Genomic DNA, 20521 nt, shown 5'->3' with positions numbered 1-20521 from the left:
GGAAAAATACGTCTAATGAGGTGGAATACACCCACGGGCACCTCTAAGGTTCACTAATGAACCTGTTGTATCTTGTTTAAAACTAAAATGTGAGTTGTTGATGTTAGAGTCAGTCAGGCGCTGTGAGGACCTCTACTCAACAGTCTTCTTGTCTTTCTAAAAGAAAATGTTTCCCAGTTATTTTAACTTTTCTTATTTGCTGTAAATTCTGCAAATAAATCACTTTAACTGAGAAAACCATTGGAGGCGGGCTTTTATTTTGAATTCCCATTTTATATTCAATCGTGTGTCATTAAGCAGCCTCACTGTGTTCTGATTTGCTCCGTTTGTGTTATTTAAACATGAAAACCGTATCTGACAATTCTGCATTATTCTCTCCTCTCCAGAATCTGATCTCTGCGGCCACCGGCATGAATCTGACCACGGTGGACGATCCCATCCAGAGGAAGTTCCTGCCCAGCTTCCTGCGCGGCGTGGCCGAGGAGAACAAGCTCGTCACCTCTCCCAACTTCGTGGTCACGCAGGCTCTGGTGGCCCTGCTGGCGGACAAAGGAGCCAGACTCAGACCTGCTCATGACAAGGCCGACGTGGAGAAAAGAGGTTTGTTGACTCGGAGGAGCAGGAAGTCTGTCTCTATTTCACGTTGATGTATTTTTTGGGATGAAGTAGGTAACATTTGTTTAAGGTGTTTTCCAATTACTCTTATTTTGAAATAAGACTGAAGGTGGCACTGCCTTGAGTAGTTAAGCCACGTGTCATACTTTTATCTTTCAAAAATGTTAAGATGTTTCACTGATCGCCTCAGTTTGCATGATTTCAATAGGACACCCGTTCTCATTCCCATGGCGTCAAATACCGCAGTTTTGTCCCGGCCCTCTGCAGCGCCAAACGCACGAGTGCTCTCAATCCTCATGAGCTCCAAACTCCACGGGCAGAGGCAGGTTAGGGTGGTGGATGAGTCAAACAAACGCCAGACCGCCACCCAGTAGACCACGGACCATGTCACTTAGTTTTGTGTGAATTCAAACATTAACTACGTGTTCCCCGTGTGTATGTCACGCATTTGGCGCTGAGTGTGAGTGTGACGCCAAACGGCAGTATGTGACGCGTTGTGATGAGGACGAGTTAGTGTTTTTCAAAGTTTAATGTCAGGGCAATGCTTCATTACGTATTTTTAATCATTTCATCACAATTATTGTCATGTATTGTGTAATTCATGCCGTAATGTCTTAGAGCTTTCATACGCACATGATTTATAATTTCTCTCTGGTCACTTTTTGTTTTTTCTGTTTGTCTCATTTGTGTTCCTTCTCTCACTCACGGGCCACCTTGTCACCTTTTTTTCCGTGTCGAGCAGGTCTAATTGCGCATTTGTATGCCCATCCTTCCCATAATCCCTCCGCTGTAGGGCCTCTGGAGCTGGCCAACGCTCTGGCGGCCTGTTGCCTGTCCTCCCGACTCTCCTCACAGCATCGCCAGTGGGCCGCGCAGCAGCTGGTCCGCACACTGGCCGCACACGACCGCGACAACAACCAAAGTCGGCCGCAGACCTTTGTCGACATGGCGGGGGATCTGCGAAAGTGCTCCTTCATCAAGCTAGAGGCTCATCAGAGCAGAGTGAGTCAGTGCAACATGAGGAGCGCTCCCCTGCTGCGTTAGACGCAAAACAGTTTGATATTAAATAAAGTGTGTTTCTCTCAGGTCATCACATGTGGTTGGTGCAGTAAGAAAGGCCTGTTGGCTACGAGTGGCAACGATGGGACGGTCCGCATGTGGAACGTTACCAAGAACCAGTACACACTTCAGCAGACCTGCATCTTCAATAAAGAGTAAGCTTTTCTCACACACACACACACACACACACACACACACACACACACACACACACACACACACACTACAGTCCCAATGCTCTACCTCCATATACCTGTTTTTTAATTATAATAGTAAATGTTGGTTCTACTGTACGTTCTAATGCATGCTAACGTTTTTCTGTAGATGTCAGAATGCATCGCAAGTGTAACTTACATTCATCAAATTAGCCATCGAGACAGTTTTTTTCGTCTAAGAACTATTAACGGAGAAACCAGAGTCGCTAACATCCGGCTGTGGCTAACAGTGGTTAGCTCGGGGCAGTGCGGTGAAGGCATTCGAAGGTCTTTTTTAACCACTAATGCTGCTGAAAATAACAGCAAACCTCTGCAGCAGCATGAGAAGAGTCCCTACACACAAAACAAAGCACCAATGGGCTCCTTCCTTTGGGATTGACTTTGGTAATCCACTGTAATGGACTTTACTATGAGAGGAGCTGGTACAGGGGCCAGTAGGTAAGTCTTTAAAACACTCTTTTAATAAACTCTGGCTTCACTAACTACGCTGTTGCTGCTTTGTTTTGTGTGTAGGGACTCTTCTCATGCTGCTGCAGAGGTCTGCTGTTATTTTCAGCAGCATTAGTGGTTAAAAAAGACCTTTGAATGCCTTCACCGTACTGCCCCGAGCTAAACACTGTTAACCACTTCCATTCTCCGTTAATAGTTGTTACGCGAAAAAAACTGGCTCAATGGCGTATTTGATGGATGAGTTAAGTGCCGAAAAAGACCATGGGATGATTTTGCGTCTGTATTCCACTTTAAGTTTCGTTCTCATTGTGTTCCTCCTGTGTTGCCTCCTCAGTGACGGCTCTTCAGAGGAGGGCATGTCGGGTTTGGGATCCCCCAGCGATCCTTGCCTGTCTCCTCTGGCGTGGAGCGTCACCGGAAAATATCTGGCGTCCGCCATGGAGAAGCTGGTCAACATCTGGCAGGTTAATGGTACGCATTTAGCTTGGTAGCTCGTCTGGGTTCTTCACTCATTGTGTTCTGGATTTATTAGACAGCATGTTAATGATGAAGTTGTTGGATTATCATTATATTATATTGTTATATTGTTTGTTCTGTGGTCCAGCTTGTGTCGCCGATGTGTGAGGTCAGCAGAATATGAATGAGACGACATTAAGATTTTATAGATCCCATTAAAAATAGATGCGCTGGACGCCGTCCAATCATCATTTCCTGCCTCCTGCCACACACCCTGCAGCATGAGCCATCTGTCACCAGCCGCGTTCAGGCGCCTCCAGGATCAATGTCCACAATCACAGTCTTATTAGTTTTCATGAGCACATTTTCTCCTGTGCCATAAATGTGCCTGTCTGTGCACCACCATCTTTCTTTCTGTGTGCTTTCTCAGTTCAACACATTAAACACCTCAGTACGTTTAACAACAGCTTATAAAGTATAAACATGCAGGTTTAAAGTCAGCTGTTGTATTAATGATGTTCTTCTGTCCTTCAAATAATAAATAAATAACTATTTTAACTTCTATTCAAGTTACATCCACACGTTGTAAGTACCCTAAAGCTCCGGGCTTTAGGGTACTTGTCCCCCCTCCCCCACGTCGTAACACGTCACACGCATTGATGACGTCATGGCGATGCGTGGCTTTGTTTCCAGATCTTTCCGTAGACCTCGGAGTTTTTGTGCGTCTTGTCGACTGTTTTTGAATCTTTTCATCGACCAAATCTGCAGTAAACACTCCACCTCCGCATCACACCAACATGAACCTTTCGCCGCCATTGTTGTAGTTGTTAAATGTCCGTGCATGGTCCCATCCTTCTATTTTCTATGTCCGAACAGGGGCACATAAATGATGTCAGAACCGCCGTAGGCCTCGTGCTAATGCTCGTGCTATTGCTCGTACACGTGCGCATGCTCGTGCTCGTACATGTGCAAACGCGCTCTACAAAAGCCCACCTCTCTCACCGCAGTTATGCGTGGAGCGGTTGAACTCACGCTGGTCAAACGCACTAGGCTTTAGCTGAAAAAACGGTTTTGGCCCGGTGCGGAAGGACAGTGTGAGTGCGCCCAGAGACACATTTACATTCACTGGGCCGATGTAATCAGGAGGTCTGACGTTACAGTGGATAATACAGAAACAAGAGCAGCAGCGGTGATCCGTGTAATAAAATGACCGGGCTCTAACTCTAAGTGTGACCTCCTCTCAGGTGGAAAGGGCCTTTTGGACGTGCAGCCTCACTGGGTGTCGGCGTTGGCTTGGCCCAAAGAGAGTGCCGAGTCCTTGTGGTGCGGGGAACCCAAAGACATGCTGCTGGTGGGTCGAATGGACGGATCTCTGGGCCTCATTGAGGTGCTGGATACCTCCAGCATGCACCGCACCGAGCTGGAGCACTGCTACAGGAAAGATGGTACGAAGAGAGCGATAAGTCTGTGTTTTTAACAGATTCACAGTAGTTTACACGTGTTTGATAACGACGCTCCTCTCTCAGTGGCAGTGATGCACATAGCCTGGTACAGTGAGGACAAGCCTTTTGCTGTGGGCTACGCAGATGGGAAGCTGCTGATAGGATCCAAAGAGCCCTTAGAAAAAGGAGCCATCGTGGTCATCGATGCACACAAGGTAAACTGCTTCTACTTCTTCAACTCCTTCTCAAACAGTCGGCTGATTAATGGATATAAAAAATCGTAAGCAGCAGCCCCACTCAGAAGAGACTGTGTCTGTTTCTACAGGAGTCAATCACCAGTATGAAGTGGAGTCCTTCCGGTCAGATATTGCTGACTTGTGCCAAAGAGGAGACGGTGAAGCTGTGGGCGAGTCCGGACTCTCACTCCGACTCAGGCTCCGGCTCGGGCTGGCGCTGCCTGCAGAGCCTTCGACACCCCTCCCCAGTTAACGGCGTGGCCTGGTGCAGCCTGATTGGACGTGGCCCAAAGCCCCTCAGCATGTTCGCCATGTAGGTTGTCCTCGACTGCTAAGCAGGACTTATTCCATTTTTATTGGTTTATTAGGTGTCCTCGTCCCTCCGCACACATCATTTAAATGAGTTTTACTTTGTAAAGGAAGTTGTGACACGAGGATAATATATTCTCCATATAATTTCCTTTGTTTTGGTGAGTCTTCATGTGTCGCTGTGTTGTTGTTTTTCCAGATGCTGCCAGAACGGCTTAGTCTCCGTCTGGACTGTTCCACAAAACATATCAAACTTCCCAGAATCCTCCTCCTCTGAGTCAGAGGGATGGTGGGAGAACGAAGCGAAGCCTAAATTCATGGTACTTACATTGAATGTTGCCTCAGCTTCTAAACATTTTTGACTAAACCTGCAGATTCACACCAGTTTATCGTGCTGTTTAATGTCTCTGCACATACGTCCATACCTCCACTCACCTGCTGTCTCTGTGGTGCAGTCTTCCCGGTGGTCAGGAAACGGGGCCACGTGTGTTTTCCAGCTGAAGGGCCACATCACCCCGGTGAGGACGCTGGCCTTCAGCCCTGACGGCCTGGCTCTGGCATCTGGAGGAGTGGGAGGCCTCATGAACATCTGGTCCCTGAGGGTAAGAAACAAACACACACACACACACACACACACACACACACACACACACACACACAGATGGAGGTATAAACAGTCACACAGGATAAATGCAAATACAGCAGATACAAGTCCCATAGATACACAGATGTACAGATATGTGCAAGTATAGAGCGGTTAAGACAGAATGATTCATTACACACTCGTCTTACTGGCACACTGGGGTTCATTGTTATGTCAAGATATTAATTGTGTGTGTGTGTGTTTGTGTGTCCAACAGGACGGGTCAGTGCTCCAGACAGTAGTAGCCGGCTCAGGTGCGATCCAGAACATTGTCTGGATCCCAGATGTGGGAGTCGCCGTCTGTTCCAACAGGTCAAAGGTGCGGCATCTTTACCCGTATTTTCCATGTTTCTGTCCGCATCGCTGAAACCAAATGAACGCGTGTTTACTCTCCGGTCTGCTTCTTTTCCAGGATGTGCTGGTTGTGAACTGCTCCAAAGAGTTCATGGCCTCCAACCATGTGCTGGCCACTTGTCGCACAGCTCTGAAGAAGCAGGGCGTGATCGGCCTCAACACGGCGCCCTGCATGAGGGCGTTCCTGGAGAGACTGCCCGTCATGCTGCAGGAGCAGTACGCCTACGAGAAGGTACGGCTATTTAATAAGAATCTACCACATAACACCGTTTCAATCATCAACAAAACCATGTGAAGACACTTCCAGCTGCAGAAAATGACTATTTCAATATGTTTCACACAGTTGGAGTCATTCAGCACTAAAGCTAAAGTCTGGAGAAGGATGTTTTTCTCTTTTATACTTTTTATTATGTGGTGATTTGACTTCCAAACTCCATCTTTGTCCCTCGTTGCTGATGTCCTCTTTTCTCCTCCCGCTCCAGCCCCACGTCGTCTGCGGGGAGCAGCTCGTCCACAGCCCTTACATGCAGTGCCTCGCCTCTCTGGCTGTGGGTCTCCACCTGGATCAGCTCCTGTGTCGCCCCCCTGTACCGCCTAACCTGCGACACTGCCCACCAGAGTCCGGCACCGCCGTCTGGTGTGCTAGCGAGTGGGCCTGGTTGGACTGCTTCTCTACGACGGTCAAGGCGGCGGAGGCTCTCGCTCGAGGCGCCACCTTCTCTGAGTCGTTCTCCGTTCCCGACCTGGAGCCTGTGCCCAAAGATGAGATGGCTCTGCTCATGGTGAGAGAGGCTGCTGCTGCTTCAGCTGTGACGTAAAGAACACCTAATGCTGCTGCATGAATAATAACACTCTGTGTTTCCAGGACAACAGTAAATGGGGGTCTGGTATGGATGAACAGATCATGTCCTGGGCCACCTCCAGACCAGAGGTAATTTAGACTGACACCCAGATCACTGTAATCAGTGGTTTGTCTGTTTATCCCCAGACTCTGGTGGTAATAACCCTTTTTTCGTGTGTGTGTGTGTGTGTGTAGGACTGGCACCTCGGGGGGAAGTGTGATGTGTATCTGTGGGGTGCAGGACGACACGGCCAGCTGGCAGAGGCCGGCAGAAACATCCTGGTGCCGACCACCGCCCCGTCCTTCTCTCAGGCGCAGCAGGTACACAGTCTTTGTTAACTACGTCCACAAAACACTTGCCTGTTCAATCACACCGAGAGAAAAGGAAACATGTTGTAGTTTTATACTTTACTGCAAGAGTTAGTACATTTGTTGTCTGCTACACTGTGTAGATGTTCATTTGTGCAGATTGTAAAATCCCTTGAGTCAAATTTGTGATGTTGAGCTACATCAGGGGTTCCCAAAGACAAACTTGGTGTCTCACCCAAACTCACAAAAATACACATGAAAGTGAGAGAATCACAGCAGTCAGACTCGACGTTACCTCACGTTACCCGCATGAATACATTTTCAGGTCAAAGTTCACAACAAAAGAGAGAAAGGGTGGATGAGCAGCATCTGAACTGAACCGACCAGTGAAAGAAAATGAATTCACATAAAATTAACAACTAAAATGTGATATTTTCTCCCCTTGTTGAGCTGCTGTGTTCCACCATCATGTGTTCATCTGTCTATTCTTTGCTTCTTCCTGCAGGTGGTTTGCGGTCAGAACTGCACCTTTGTGATCCAGCCCAACGGGACGGTGTTGGCCTGCGGGGAGGGCAGCTACGGCCGTCTGGGTCAGGGCAACTCTGACGACCTGCACGTCCTCACAGTCATCTCTGCTCTCCAAGGTGACGCTGACATATCTGCGATTAGCTGAAATCTAACACGCTGTCTGACGATGGACTGACTGAACTCCTCTCCTCCTCGTCTCTTGGTCCCCTCAGGTTTTGTCGTGACTCAGCTGGTAACGTCGTGCGGCAGCGACGGTCACTCCATGGCCCTGACGGAGAGCGGAGAAGTGTTCAGCTGGGGGGACGGGGACTACGGGAAGCTGGGCCACGGGAACAGCGACCGCCAGCGCCGCCCGAGGCAGATTGAAGCTCTGCAGGGAGAGGAGGTGGTGCAGGTCAGTCTCTCCCTCCTGAAGAGCGTTTGGGATTTTATTCAGTTCTGGTAAAAGTCACGTATCAGTTAGTTTGAGGAAACCTAAAACGCCGTTGTCTTTGCTCTTCAGATGTCCTGTGGGTTCAAACACTCGGCAGTGGTAACCGCTGATGGAAAGCTTTTCACGTTCGGTAACGGGGATTACGGCAGACTGGGTTTGGGAAACACCTCCAACAAGAAGCTACCGGAGAAGGTCACGGCACTGGAGGGCTACCAAGTCGGACAGGTAGATAACTTACCAACAGGTTGACGTGTATTTTACGATCGTGCAGAATGAGCCTCGGATTCTTGTGCACGAGTGAGGGGACGATGGAGCGTGAGTTTGGCCGGAGAATCAGAGCAGCGGGGGCGGAGCTGATAAGAGCCTGAAGATGAGATGAGATAAAAGAACACAATAAACTGATCCTGGTGAATTTCTATTATCAGTATAATCGTGAATATCCTCACGAGTGACTTAAATTGTGAATTGCAGTTTGCCACAGTTTCTCCACGGTAACCTCATGTCTCGGGCCCCGACGGCACGTCAGCGCCGTGCTCGTAGGTCGACAGCAAGTGTCTGTACCTGTTCTGGCTGCTCTGTGAATTTCAAAGCGTCCAGCAGCTGCAGACAAATGAAAGTGTCAGTAACTGTAGCAGACGGCACGTAGTCGGCTGCTCTCTGGTTGCAGACGACATGATCTGCTCCGCCCAGGCTCCAAACTGTAAATAAATAAATGTATTCAGCCTTTTTTAATTGGGCATCAACCTCAAGTTACGCATGTTTTAAAGTGTAAACAAATGCTTCAGGTTAAAGCTGAGACGTGAACCTTACTGTAGCTGTAGACGGATAAACTAAGGTAAATAAAGACGTAAGTAAACGTAGAGAGCTTCTGTTGGGTGAGACTGTGAGTGAAAAACGCTTGAGTCAGCGGTGAGTCAAGACCCGGGGAACATTAAGACCCTCATCCCAGAAGTTACGGTTCAAATCAAGTACAATTTATTCTATTTTACACAAAATGATGCAGCCGACGTAAAGAGAATGTTGTATTTTTAATGACTTTTTTTTTTTTTAATGACATTTTTTTAATCAGGGACCTTGTGATTTTATTTATTATCTTTTAATTATTTTCACATTTAAATAATTTCCAGCAACAAATAAAGAACAAAAAGTGAACAACAAACATCAGAATAAGTCAAAAATCAAAAGAGAAGAGAAAAAATAACGGTAATAAATAAAAATGAATGTTGTTAAACCACTGACACCTCACCACCACATTCACCACATCACTAAAAGTATGATTACTTTATTTAATTTTGTGTTTTTTGTTTATTTCATACCTAAATAAAAGATTTTCTGGGTACACTGTGAATTAAAGATGTTCTGAACAGGACGACAGACAGAAGCACGATGGCTCACGTGTGCGTGTGTCCTCCTCAGGTGGCCTGCGGTCTGAACCACACATTGGTCGTCTCCGCCGACGGGATGATGGTTTGGGCTTTCGGCGACGGAGACTACGGAAAACTGGGACTCGGCAATTCCACCGCCAAGTCGTCGCCTCAGGTAGCTGCCGCCGCCACGACCCGATGTTCACCTCTGACAAGAATCACGCGTGGTGTCGTCTTTGAGTGTGTTGCGTTTCTTTTGCTCCGTAGAAAGTGGACGTGTTGTGTGGCATCGGCGTGAAGAAGGTGGCGTGTGGAACGCAGTTCTCCGTGGCGTTGACCAAAGACGGGAAAGTTTTCACCTTCGGCCAAGGTTCTTATAACGCACATTCAAATACGCATCACACAGTTTATCTGTAACTTTAACTCTTAACGTTTAACTAAAACAATAAAAATAAACAAACAAATATGAGGACGGGTTTAAAGATATTATATTTTTATGTGCACTGAATATTTCCATCTGTGTGACTTTAAAGTATCTTAAAGGGGGAAATAATAAATAAATAACAATAATAAATGAATGAATTTAATAAAAAGAAAGAGAATAAAATCTAAAATATATAATTGATTAAATAAATAACTAATAAATTAATGAATTGATTCAATTAATTGATTTATCAAAAAGAAAGACAATAAAATAATTAAATAAATAACTAATAAATGAATTATTGATTAAAAAGAAATACAATAATAATTAAAGAAATAAATAACAATAGTAAATTAATGAATTGATTTAAAAAAGAAAGAAAATAAAATTAAATAAATAAAAGATCAAAAATAATAAACAAAATAAGGAAAAAGATCTGATCTTTAATAAAATATTAATTAGAGCTGCAATGCTGATTTAAATTAATCAGCAATTATTTTAATAATCGATGAATCTTTTGAGCAAATTTGTAAAATATTAACGGATTACCCGCCTTTTGTTTTTGTTAACTTAACTTATTTTGTTAATGGACTCTCAACAATGACACAAAATCTTTATTTTTTTATATTTTTTAACCTTTTTTCTTATATTTTATAGACTAAATATTTACTTTATTTAATATTATTTAATTACAAATAAATCGATAAAAGTAGTCGTTGTCAGCAGCAGCTTTAATAAAAGAGGATAAATACAGAATTCATGGTCACGTTTGCTTTTCAAATTAATTTCACTACTTAAGCGATTTTCATTAAACAAGAAAACTCTCCAGTATTTTTTTATTGTGTTGCTAAAGTTTTATTTGCAAACATTTTAAACAAAAGTCAGATTTAGAAAAAGTGAATGTAATGAAATAAACGTGAGGTAGAAACTCACTAAAAGCTTTTCTAAGAAAAATCACCTAAAAGACGTAAAAAAATCTTTATATTTGTATAAATGAATAAAAATAACGATGCGTCACAGTATTCAAATCTTTAACATTGTGGATTTTGATTAACTGCTCATAAATAAACAACACAAAATCTGATGAATTTCTTATTTCTGTAAATCAAATGTCCTTTTTTTAATATTTGAGTTTGGATCTTCAACAATGACACAATCTTTATTCTTATTTTTTTTATACTTTTTAAATTTTTTATATTTTTTTCTGATAGTTTATAGACTCAATATTTACTTTATTTAATATTATTTATTTAAAAATGAATTGATAATAAAACGCTTTTCAAATTAATTTCACTAATTAAGCGATTTTTCAGTAGTTTATTTTTCTTAAATCTTTATATTTGTATAAATAAATAAAACTAACGATGCGTCACAGTATTAAAACCTTTAACATTGTGAATTTTGATTAACTGCTCATTAATAAACAGCACAAAATATGATGAATTTCTTATTTCTCTAAATCAAATGTGGTTTTTTTAATGAAGTGAAGCAGAAAAAAGTCTGTTTTCACCGTAGAGTTCACGTTGGTGTCGTTTCTGTCTGACTGTATTTGTGGTTTCAGACCGGCTGATCGGTTTACCAGAGGGCCGAGCCAGGAACCACAACCGGCCGCAGCAGGTCCCCGCTCTGTCCGGCGTCCACATCCAGGACGTGGCCGTGGGGGCCGAACACACGCTGGTGCTCTCGTCCACGGGAGACGTCTACACCTGGGGCAGCAACTCAGAGGGACAGGTGACCGCCCACACTCTGAACTTACTCACTTAACACTTATTATTATTCATTCATGTTTCATTTGATGTCTTTGTATAAATGATTGATTGACGGGACTTTGAACCGTAACTCTGCCGTGCAGCTCGGTCTGGGACACACCAACCACGTCAGAGAACCCACGGTGGCGACGGTGCTGCAGGGGAAGAACATCCACCAGATCTCTGCTGGACGCTGCCACAGCGCTGCCTGGACGGCTCCGTCTGTGCCACCTCGAGCACCAGGTCAGACACACACACACACATACACACACACACACACACACACACACCTGTAAAGCGTGAAGTGAACTGTGGGCTTGTTGAACCATAGCACTGTGTTTAAAGTGTAATTCCAGTGCAAAATCATCCTATAGCCATTTTCAGCACTTACAAACAGCAAATAAGACATCGAGACAGTTTTTTTCTTGTAACAACTATTAACGGAGAAATCCTGGAGAGTCGCTAACAGTCGGACGTGGCTAACAGTGATTAGCTCAGGGCAGCACGATGAAGGCATTCAAAGGTCTTTTTTAACCACTAATGCTGCTGAAAATAACAGCAAACCTCTGCAGCAGCATGAGAAGAGTCCCTACACACACAACAAAGCATCAATGGGCTCCTTCCTTTGGGATTGACTTTGGTAATCCACGTGAATGGACTTTACTATGAGAGGAGCTGGTACAGGGGCCAGTAGGTAAGTCTTTAAAACACTCTTTTAATAAACTCTGGCTTCACTAACTACGCTGTTGCTGCTTTGTTGTGTGTGTAGGGACTCTTCTCATGCTGCTGCAGAGGTTTGCTGTTATTTGACCATTTGACCATGGGAGGATTTTTGCGCAGGAACTCACCACGTTGTTACATTTGCAGACTAAACCTTCTCATTCCTCTCTTTGTTGCACCTCCCTGCTCCTCCTCCGTCCTCCTCAGGCTCGTCGGTCCCTCTCCAGCTGGGTCTCCCTGTGGCGGTGCCTCCTCAGTACAACGGGCTAAAAGAAGTCAGCATCGAGGCGGTGAGGGCTCGCCTGAGACTCCTCTACCACTTCTCCGACCTCATGTACTCCTCGTGGAGACTGCTCAACCTCAGCCCCAACAACCAGGTAGACAGAGCCGGGACACACAGACGGAAAACATCAGTAATTATGATTTCTGAGAAGCACGTTGAAGGGGAGGAGACGAGCCTGCGCCCGGGTTATCTAACGATGATGACTGTTTGTCTGCAGAGCTGCACGTCTCACTACAACGCCGGCACCTGGGGGATTGTTCAGGGCCAGCTGAGGCCCCTGTTGGCCCCCAGAGTGTACACTCTTCCCATGGTGCGCTCCATCGGCAAGACCATGGTGCAGGGCAAAAACTACGGCCCCCAGATCACCGTCAAACGGATCTCCACACGGTCAGTACCGCGCCGGACTTGTTTGTTTCACTAAGGGCGCACTCACACTGTCCTTCCGTACCGGGCCAAAACAGGTTTTACGGGGAAAAGTCTAGTGTGAGTGCAACTGTTCCGCACCAACCTGCGGCCAGCTGGTCGTCGACAGCCCGTTTGGGAGAGGTGGGCTTTTGTAAAGCGCGTTTGCACATGTACGAGCACGAGCGTGCGCACGTGTACGAGCACGAGGCCTACGGCGGTTCTGAGGTCATTTCCTGTGCGCCTGTTGGGACATAGAAAAAAGAAGGAGGGACCATGTGCGGACATTTCAAACAATGGCGGTGAAAGGTTCACGTTGGTGTGATGCGGAGGTGGAGTGTTTACTGCAGATTTAGTCGATGAAAAGATTCAAAAACAGTCGACAAGACGCACAAAAACTCAGAGGTCTACGGAAAGATCTGGAAACAAAGCCACGCATCGCCATGACGTCATCAATGCGTGTGACGTGTTACGGCGTGATGACGTATGGACAGCAAGAAGCATTCTCCAAGGCCCAGGTAGTGTGAGTACAAACGGGCCTGGAGGGGGGGACAAGGACCCTAAAGCACGGGGCACGGGACGGACGCACAGTGGGAGGGCGCCCTGATATAACTACAATAGTTTAAAGTTTGAACAGGTACTTTTGGGGCTTTTACAAAAGAGAGACGGGGAAAAGAAGACCCATCTGGAATCGAACATTTGTGATCATCGTATATAATGTTCTCTGTAACCACGAGACACCAGGACGCCGTACAGTATTTCTCATCTAGAGAACATTCATTTCATTCCCAGTCGTAGTTTAGTTCAAGTGTTGAAGCACATTTAACCACAACTGTTGGAGGAATTTTACACATCATTAAAAATACACTCAGGTTGTGAGAATTAGATATTTATTGAATAAGTACATTTAAAATTAATATTATATTAAGGTATAACTATTCTGATCTCTCCATAACATTTGTGTAGATGTAAAAGACCGGATTTTAAAACTCTCCTGACGGTGACGGTTAAATAAAAACCTCTTTCTTCCCCCTCGGACGTGAACTCTGCAGGGGACGGAAGTGTAAACCCATCTTCGTGCAGATCGCCCGTCAGGTCGTGAAGCTGAACGCCTCGGACCTCCGCCTGCCCTCGAGGGCCTGGAAGGTCAAACTGGTGGGGGAGGGGGCGGACGACGCCGGAGGGGTCTTTGACGACACCATCACAGAGATGTGTCAGGTAAGGACGCCTCTGTCTGTTAGAATGATTCTTCTGCAGGCGAAACACTTCTGAAACAGGCGTTATTTCTCTCTTCTTCTGTGCGTAGGAGCTGGAGACGGGCGTGGTCGACCTGCTCATCCCCTCCCCCAACGCCACCGCAGAGGTCGGCTACAACAGGGACAGGTGCGGATTCTCATCCTAAAGTTTCTGCTGTTCTGAAGATTTGGGATGAATTTTATCTGAATACTTCAGATTAAACTAACTTAACTAAGTCCAGTTCAGACCAAAGATTCTCAACGAGACGAGTTGAAGCTTTCAGTGTTCAGGTCCGCAACGTTCTGAAAACTGACCGTTCACACGAGGGGACACGGTGTATCATCTCCATAGCAACGACTCTCTGTACTTCTGCTCTAACCTGCGACTTTTCAGGCTTGTTTCCGTAGCTGGATCTAATTTGTAACATTATAAAATATAAATAAGGACAGAGACAGTGAGATACGACAGGATACAGCAGATACAGCTGCGTTTCTATGGAGATGAAACAGAGAAAATAGCGTTTTATTTCCCTGATTCACTGCTTTGTTCTGGATTACAGCGCTCGCTCTCCTTGTTCATTGTATTGCTCTCTCAACCCTCTCTCACTCCTTCTCTATTTCTCTCACACACACACACACGCACTTTGCACCTCCGTCCATAACGTCCATTTCTACCAGCTGACCGTCTCTACGTGACTTGACCAGCGGACTTTGCTCAGACCGGATCGGCTGAAACAGGTGACGTGTGTTTCGTTCTAAAACCAGCTGCTGGAGATGTGACGAGCTGAGTCTCAGGAGTCGCCATCCGCGGGTTTGAGTCCAGACGAGACAGGTCCGTTCACACCGCTGCGACTTTCACCTGCGACCTTCTAAAACGGCTTTGTCGCGTCGCAGATCTTTGGTCTGAACTGGGCTTTACTCGAGCAAGCGTTGCCTCCAGGGATTGAAGTAAGAGTGTCATCATTCAAAACAAACCCAAACAATATTTATCTCTCCTCTCATCCGCACAGGTTCCTCTTCAACCCGTCTTCCTGCCTGGACGAGCACATGCTCCAGTTCAAGTTCCTGGGCATCCTGATGGGCGTGGCCATCCGCACCAAGAAGCCCCTGGACCTGCACCTGGCACCCCTGGTGTGGAAACAGCTGTGCTGCATCCCCCTGCTGCTGGAGGATCTGGAGGAAGTGGACCTCCTTTATGTGCAGACGCTCAAAAGCATTCTTCACATTGAAGACAGCGGCATCACCGAGGACAACTTCCACGAGGTGGGGAGGTCTCTATGTCGTATTAGAACAACCAAAAACATCAGTTTAAGTGAACTCTATATTTAGAATATGTTCAGCCCTTTTCCTTTGGCACTACTTTTTCTCAGCGTAGGCCTCCGAATGAGCAAAGCCGAGCCACCGCAGGTTTCGAGAACATGGCCACCAACTCTCTTTTGTTACCGTCGGTGATGGCCACTCTTTAACACCTTCAAAGTCAAATTCAAGCATTTTAAGGTGCATTTTCAGACTTTTCCAAGACCAACAACTGTGGTAACTGTATTATTGCACCAGGTTGTTTGTTAGCAGATTTGGCGTCGTATAAAACCTTAATTTCAAGCGCTTTCAAGTCATTTCATTTAAAAATTCCAGCACTTTTCTAATCTTGAAAACACCAAATGAAAACTCAAGTGTTTCTGCAGTCAGAACCAGAACGTGTTGCACGTCCATTTATGTGTTTTAGAGTTGAGCCCTGATTTAAACTGGGCGACTGAACTCTGTTTGATGTCCGGTCCGACTGATTTAAAACCTGCAGCAGGTTCATGTTTTCAGTGCAGATGTGAAAGAGGTTTGAGACTCATGAATCCGATTTGATCGCAGATTAAACTGAGGGCGCGTCCACACTGAGTTTTCCTGTAACCGCACATCTTTAGTCTGGTTCAGTCTTCCATCCACAGCAGCCGGCAGGATCTTTAGAAAGTGGGTCCCAGAGTGGGAAGATTTGAAAACGCCCCCCACGGCGCTGTGGCCTAGACAGTGAAAGCTCAGACTTAGTTAAAGAATGGCGTCATCTCCCCAACTCTGACCTCTAACCCCGCAGCGTCACATAACAACAGTTGCTGCGTGAGAGGACAGAGACAGAGGAAGGTTAATTTTCGATCGTGTGGACGAACCCTGAATAAGCGTCCTTCCAGCTCTCAGACGCCTCGCACCTTTACCTCCATCACTCTGTGTTTACGCTTCATCTCCAAACAAATAACTGCCAGCGTCACCGTGAGCATGTGAGTGACTGAAGGCTCACGGGTCTGATCACTGTGATCGTGTTCTCAGCAGCTGAGTGAACAGTTTTCACTCTTCAGAGTCACAAAACAAACTTCAGATGACGTCGTGCACCGCGTCCATGCCACACCCAGTGAACCCTGTGATTTAAAGGGCGGTTAATCCTGTTTACAGTGACAGAGTTGAACATTAAACCCACTGAACGTCACTCTGAATCTGTGTCCAGTGTGTCTGTAACCAGTGTGAAGCGCTGAGACAGGCTGAGGTAAGCCCTGCTGGGGGGGTTGTGGGGAAGCTTTTGAAACTCCAGCACTCAGCTGCTGAAGCTCCTCCTCCTCTGGAACACACTGTTCCTCTCCCAGCGCTGAAAAAAAAACCTCAGCACGACTGCGGCCCAGACCACACACCCCTCCCACACCCCTCAGATAGGCTGGCTTGAGCTGCAGAGAGCTAACACGTCCCCGGAGCCCCTCTTCTGTCCAAACAACCTCACACAACCCCTGCACTGTAAAGCCCCGGCCTGCAGGAATGCCAGAGCCGCTGTTGATGCAGCACATCCTGCCTGCCGGAGGCTTGGCTCCGCTCCCAGACTCGTAGAGGGGAGAAAAGGGAGGTCTGGAGCCACAACTCTCCGTCACCCAGGCCGAGGGAGGGGAGGAAGGGGCCGCGTCTGCTGCTTTGGCACGAGAGCAGGGAGAGACAGACGCTGCTCTTCTGGTGGCTCTGCTGTGAATTCTGCCAGACGAGCTGTCAAAAGTCTCACCGTCGTCATTATTACCACCTGCTGTTGCTCAGAGCACAGACGATACACGATTAAGTACCCTTCATTCAGTCAAAGCAGAGCTCCTACAGGCGAGCATCACACAACCACTGACTCGTATAAACAGTGCCGAGCAGAAAAGCTCCGGTTGACTTTTAACTGAACTATTAGTTTCAGCGCTTCACTGAACAAGAGAAGAAGACCAGAGACCAATGAGTCTGCTTCATGTTTGCTTACTTCAACTGTAAAACACATCATTTAACATGCAACGTGGTCACATTTGTGTAAAGCTAAAGGATCTTTTCATCAAAAAAGATCAATCTTTACCGAATAATTTAAAAATCAGCCTCAAAACTTCAACTTCAACCTGCTCCTGTGAGAAATGATGCCGTGACGGCTTTACACAGGTTCTCCTGTCACTGATTTAAGCTTTTTTGGACATTTAATATGTTGACTCTTAACATACGACGTGACGACATACATGACTTTTTATTTATTCATTTAATTATTTGTTTGTTTGTTTGCTTATTTTTGGACTCTTTTCTTTGACTTCCTGACTTTAATGCCTGTTGTTCTGCAGTGCGTCAGATGTTCTAGTGGTTCAAAACTTTCATTTACATCTTACTAAATAAATAAGATATATATAAATACATAATATATTCTATTTAGAGTGAAAGGCGATGCACTCCTCTGGCCACAGCTCCATTTATTGGACTAATTCCTCTTCTTCCTCCTCCTCCTCCTTCTTCCAGATGATTCCTCTGGATTCCTTCGTCGGCCAGAGTGCAGACGGAAAGATGGTGCCGATCATCCCGGGGGGAAACAGCATCCCTTTGACCTTCTCCAACAGGAAGGAGTATGTGGAGCGAGCCATCGAGTACCGGCTGCATGAAATCGATCGACAGGTCAGTGAAACCCTGAGGGAGTCGGATCTGACGCCAGAGCAGAAATAAACTCTTCTCTCTGATGATGTAACGTAACGGTCGGGTGCAGCTGTAGTGAAAGTTTCAGCAGCTCAAACTATTTTCAGGAGCAGGAAACAAATCACAGCAGAGACGACATTCGCGGGTGTAATTTACCTGCTGAGTCAGGAGACGGCGAACCTAAACCCCCGCCTCCTGTCCCTCCTCTCTCAGGTGGCGGCGGTGCGCGAAGGCATGTCGTGGATCGTGCCGGTGCCGCTGCTCTCCCTGCTGACGGCCAAGCAGCTGGAGCAGATGGTGTGCGGCATGCCGGAGATCTGCTGCGACGTGCTGAAGAAGGTGGTGCGCTACAGGGAGGTGGACGAGCAGCACGCCCTGGTGCAGTGGTTCTGGCAGACGCTGGAGGAGTTCTCCAACGAGGAGCGAGTCCTCTTCATGCGCTTCGTCTCCGGACGCTCGAGGCTGCCCGCCAACACGGCCGACATCTCTCAGAGGTTTCAGATCATGAAGGTGGACAGGGTGAGTGAAGCCGTGACGTCACACCATCACTGCGTCGGCTCGTCCGCGTGGGGGCCAGCGTCACTTCAAACTAGATAACAGAGGTCGGAAGTGAGTTACAGAGTCTGCAGGCTCACGAACCTCTCTGGGGTCCAGAGGGAACGCCACAGTTACAGATGTGAGTTCTGTGCAGTTATTTCCAAAGGCTTCGTACGTTTCTTCACCTCTGACAGAATTAGAGTCGCTCACGTCACGTTTAATATCTGATGAACCTGCTTTAGTCTAGAAAACGGTTCATTTGATTGTAAAGTGTTGTAAATTTACGCTGTTGCAGAAACCAAACGGCTCGTAAGCGTTTTTGTCTTTGCATATTCTTAGTTTTGATACAGCGAATCTTTGCACATAAGTGTTTATTATTATTATTTTTATCAGTTACAACCGTTCCTGTTTCGGTCGGAGGGAGGGACGTTGGTCCTGAAGCTTTTGTTTCTGCTTCTTCCAGCTGTCGAGTGTAAATGTGTCGGATAAACTGAACCTTTAGACTTGAAGTCCAAACATTTTAAAAGTGAAATTCAGGAAAAATCATCCCAAGGTCTTTTTCTGTGCTTACATTCATCAAATAAACCATTTCCTTTAACAACTACTAACGGAGAAATCCATGGGGAGTTGCTAACAGCCAGACGTGGCTAACGGTGATTAGCTCGGGGCAGCACGGTGAAGGCATTCAAAGGTCTTTTTTAACCACTAATGCTGCTGAAAATAACAGCAAACCTCTGCAGCAGCATGAGAAGAGTCCCTACACACAACACAAAGCACCAACAACGTAGTTAGTGAAGCCAGAGTTTATTAAAAGAGTGTTTTAAAGACTTACCTACTGGCCCCTGTACCAGCTCCTCTCATAGTAAAGTCCATTACAGTGGATTACCAAAGTCAATCCCAAAGGAAGGAGCCAAAGATGATTCCAGTTTAGGGGACATTTAGTGATGATTTTCAGCCTTTAGTAGAAACTAAACTGTTTTTGTCTTTATTCAAAGACTCGGACGGAGGTCTCGTGGTAAAAGTGTTTTTTTTTTAGGGTAAAAAAGCATTTCTTTAATATTTTGTGTGCGGAGGAAGACAGGAAACCATTTAAAAACAGAATAATAAGGAAAGTTTAACAAGTAATTTCTTGATTAATGAATTAGTCGTTTGGTTATAAAATGGTGAAAATTGTGAATCAGTGTTTCTGAAAACACCAGACGACGTCGTCTTCAGTTTACCAGCAAAATCTTCACGTTAGAGAAGCTGGAGTGAGAGACTCTGGATCTGGAGCTGCTGGTCGTGGAGAAGTTTGACTCTGACACTTTTCTAATGTTGCGTTTGTCTCCCACAGCCGTACGACAGCCTGCCCACCTCCCAGACCTGCTTCTTCCAGCTGCGTCTGCCTCCGTACTCCAGCCAGGCCGTCATGGCCGAGCGGCTGCGCTACGCCATCAACAACTGCCGCTCCATCGACATGGACAACTACATGCTCTCGCGCAACGTGGACAACGCCGAGGGCTCCGACACGGATTACTGACGCGCGCGCACGTCCGCTCAAGCAACGCGCCGGCACACGGACCGTAACCGGACACACGCGGATGCTCCGTCATCACTGCACCAGTCGTAGGGAACTCCGGAGCAGACGGGACACTTTTAAAGTCATTTTTAAGTTTTTTCAAACACACAGAGTTTCATTTCTCCTCGTGGTTATTTAGCAAGTTTTTAAACGACACAAAAATCCACACGAGAAGTGCATTTAGTGTGACTTTGTTTGCTCATTACTCCACATCCCATTTTCAGGGTTTCTGCATGGAGGTAAGTTCGTTTGTTTGGACATGTGTATAGAATATTCACGAGAGCGCCGGAGGGGGAAACGAATATTGTACATTGTGTAAAATGCTTCATTAGGAAAATGTTTTGCATAATATCCATATTTATTGTTTTATTTGCCAATGCGGAGTTTCCCAAAAAAACAACAACAATAAATGCTGCGT

General features: G+C 46.1%; 1 protein-coding gene across 16 annotated transcripts in view; it reads left to right on the top strand.

Moving 5' to 3' along the window:
• Nucleotides 1-20521, top strand: part of herc1 (HECT and RLD domain containing E3 ubiquitin protein ligase family member 1) — a 72299-nt gene extending 51778 nt beyond the window's left edge. For 6 of the 16 annotated variants that reach the window (XM_083914753.1, XM_083914749.1, XM_083914751.1 and 3 more), the window contains exons 51-79: nucleotides 387-600; nucleotides 1358-1617; nucleotides 1702-1829; nucleotides 2674-2810; nucleotides 4040-4240; nucleotides 4322-4452; nucleotides 4563-4786; nucleotides 4982-5102; nucleotides 5238-5384; nucleotides 5643-5744; nucleotides 5838-6011; nucleotides 6262-6561; nucleotides 6645-6710; nucleotides 6816-6941; nucleotides 7435-7573; nucleotides 7670-7851; nucleotides 7960-8115; nucleotides 9307-9429; nucleotides 9522-9624; nucleotides 11240-11409; nucleotides 11531-11669; nucleotides 12354-12559; nucleotides 12647-12816; nucleotides 13884-14049; nucleotides 14138-14214; nucleotides 15077-15329; nucleotides 17838-17990; nucleotides 18222-18527; nucleotides 19879-20521. In XM_083914753.1, the coding sequence (XP_083770879.1) occupies nucleotides 387-600; nucleotides 1358-1617; nucleotides 1702-1829; nucleotides 2674-2810; nucleotides 4040-4240; nucleotides 4322-4452; nucleotides 4563-4786; nucleotides 4982-5102; nucleotides 5238-5384; nucleotides 5643-5744; nucleotides 5838-6011; nucleotides 6262-6561; nucleotides 6645-6710; nucleotides 6816-6941; nucleotides 7435-7573; nucleotides 7670-7851; nucleotides 7960-8115; nucleotides 9307-9429; nucleotides 9522-9624; nucleotides 11240-11409; nucleotides 11531-11669; nucleotides 12354-12559; nucleotides 12647-12816; nucleotides 13884-14049; nucleotides 14138-14214; nucleotides 15077-15329; nucleotides 17838-17990; nucleotides 18222-18527; nucleotides 19879-20064 (4860 nt within the window). In that variant the 3' untranslated portion in view covers nucleotides 20065-20521. The remainder of the gene's footprint in view (nucleotides 1-386; nucleotides 601-1357; nucleotides 1618-1701; nucleotides 1830-2673; nucleotides 2811-4039; nucleotides 4241-4321; nucleotides 4453-4562; nucleotides 4787-4981; nucleotides 5103-5237; nucleotides 5385-5642; nucleotides 5745-5837; nucleotides 6012-6261; nucleotides 6562-6644; nucleotides 6711-6815; nucleotides 6942-7434; nucleotides 7574-7669; nucleotides 7852-7959; nucleotides 8116-9306; nucleotides 9430-9521; nucleotides 9625-11239; nucleotides 11410-11530; nucleotides 11670-12353; nucleotides 12560-12646; nucleotides 12817-13883; nucleotides 14050-14137; nucleotides 14215-15076; nucleotides 15330-17837; nucleotides 17991-18221; nucleotides 18528-19878) is intronic. The other 10 variants (XM_083914747.1, XM_083914746.1, XM_083914745.1 and 7 more) reach the window with 3 other exon arrangements.

The sequence above is a fragment of the Echiichthys vipera genome, assembly GCF_963691815.1.
Source record: "Echiichthys vipera genome assembly, chromosome: 1".
NCBI classification, from domain to species: Eukaryota; Metazoa; Chordata; class Actinopteri; order Perciformes; family Trachinidae; genus Echiichthys; species Echiichthys vipera.
The sequence above is the reverse complement of the archived record's forward strand: the minus strand, read 5'-3'. Positions and strand labels throughout refer to the sequence as shown.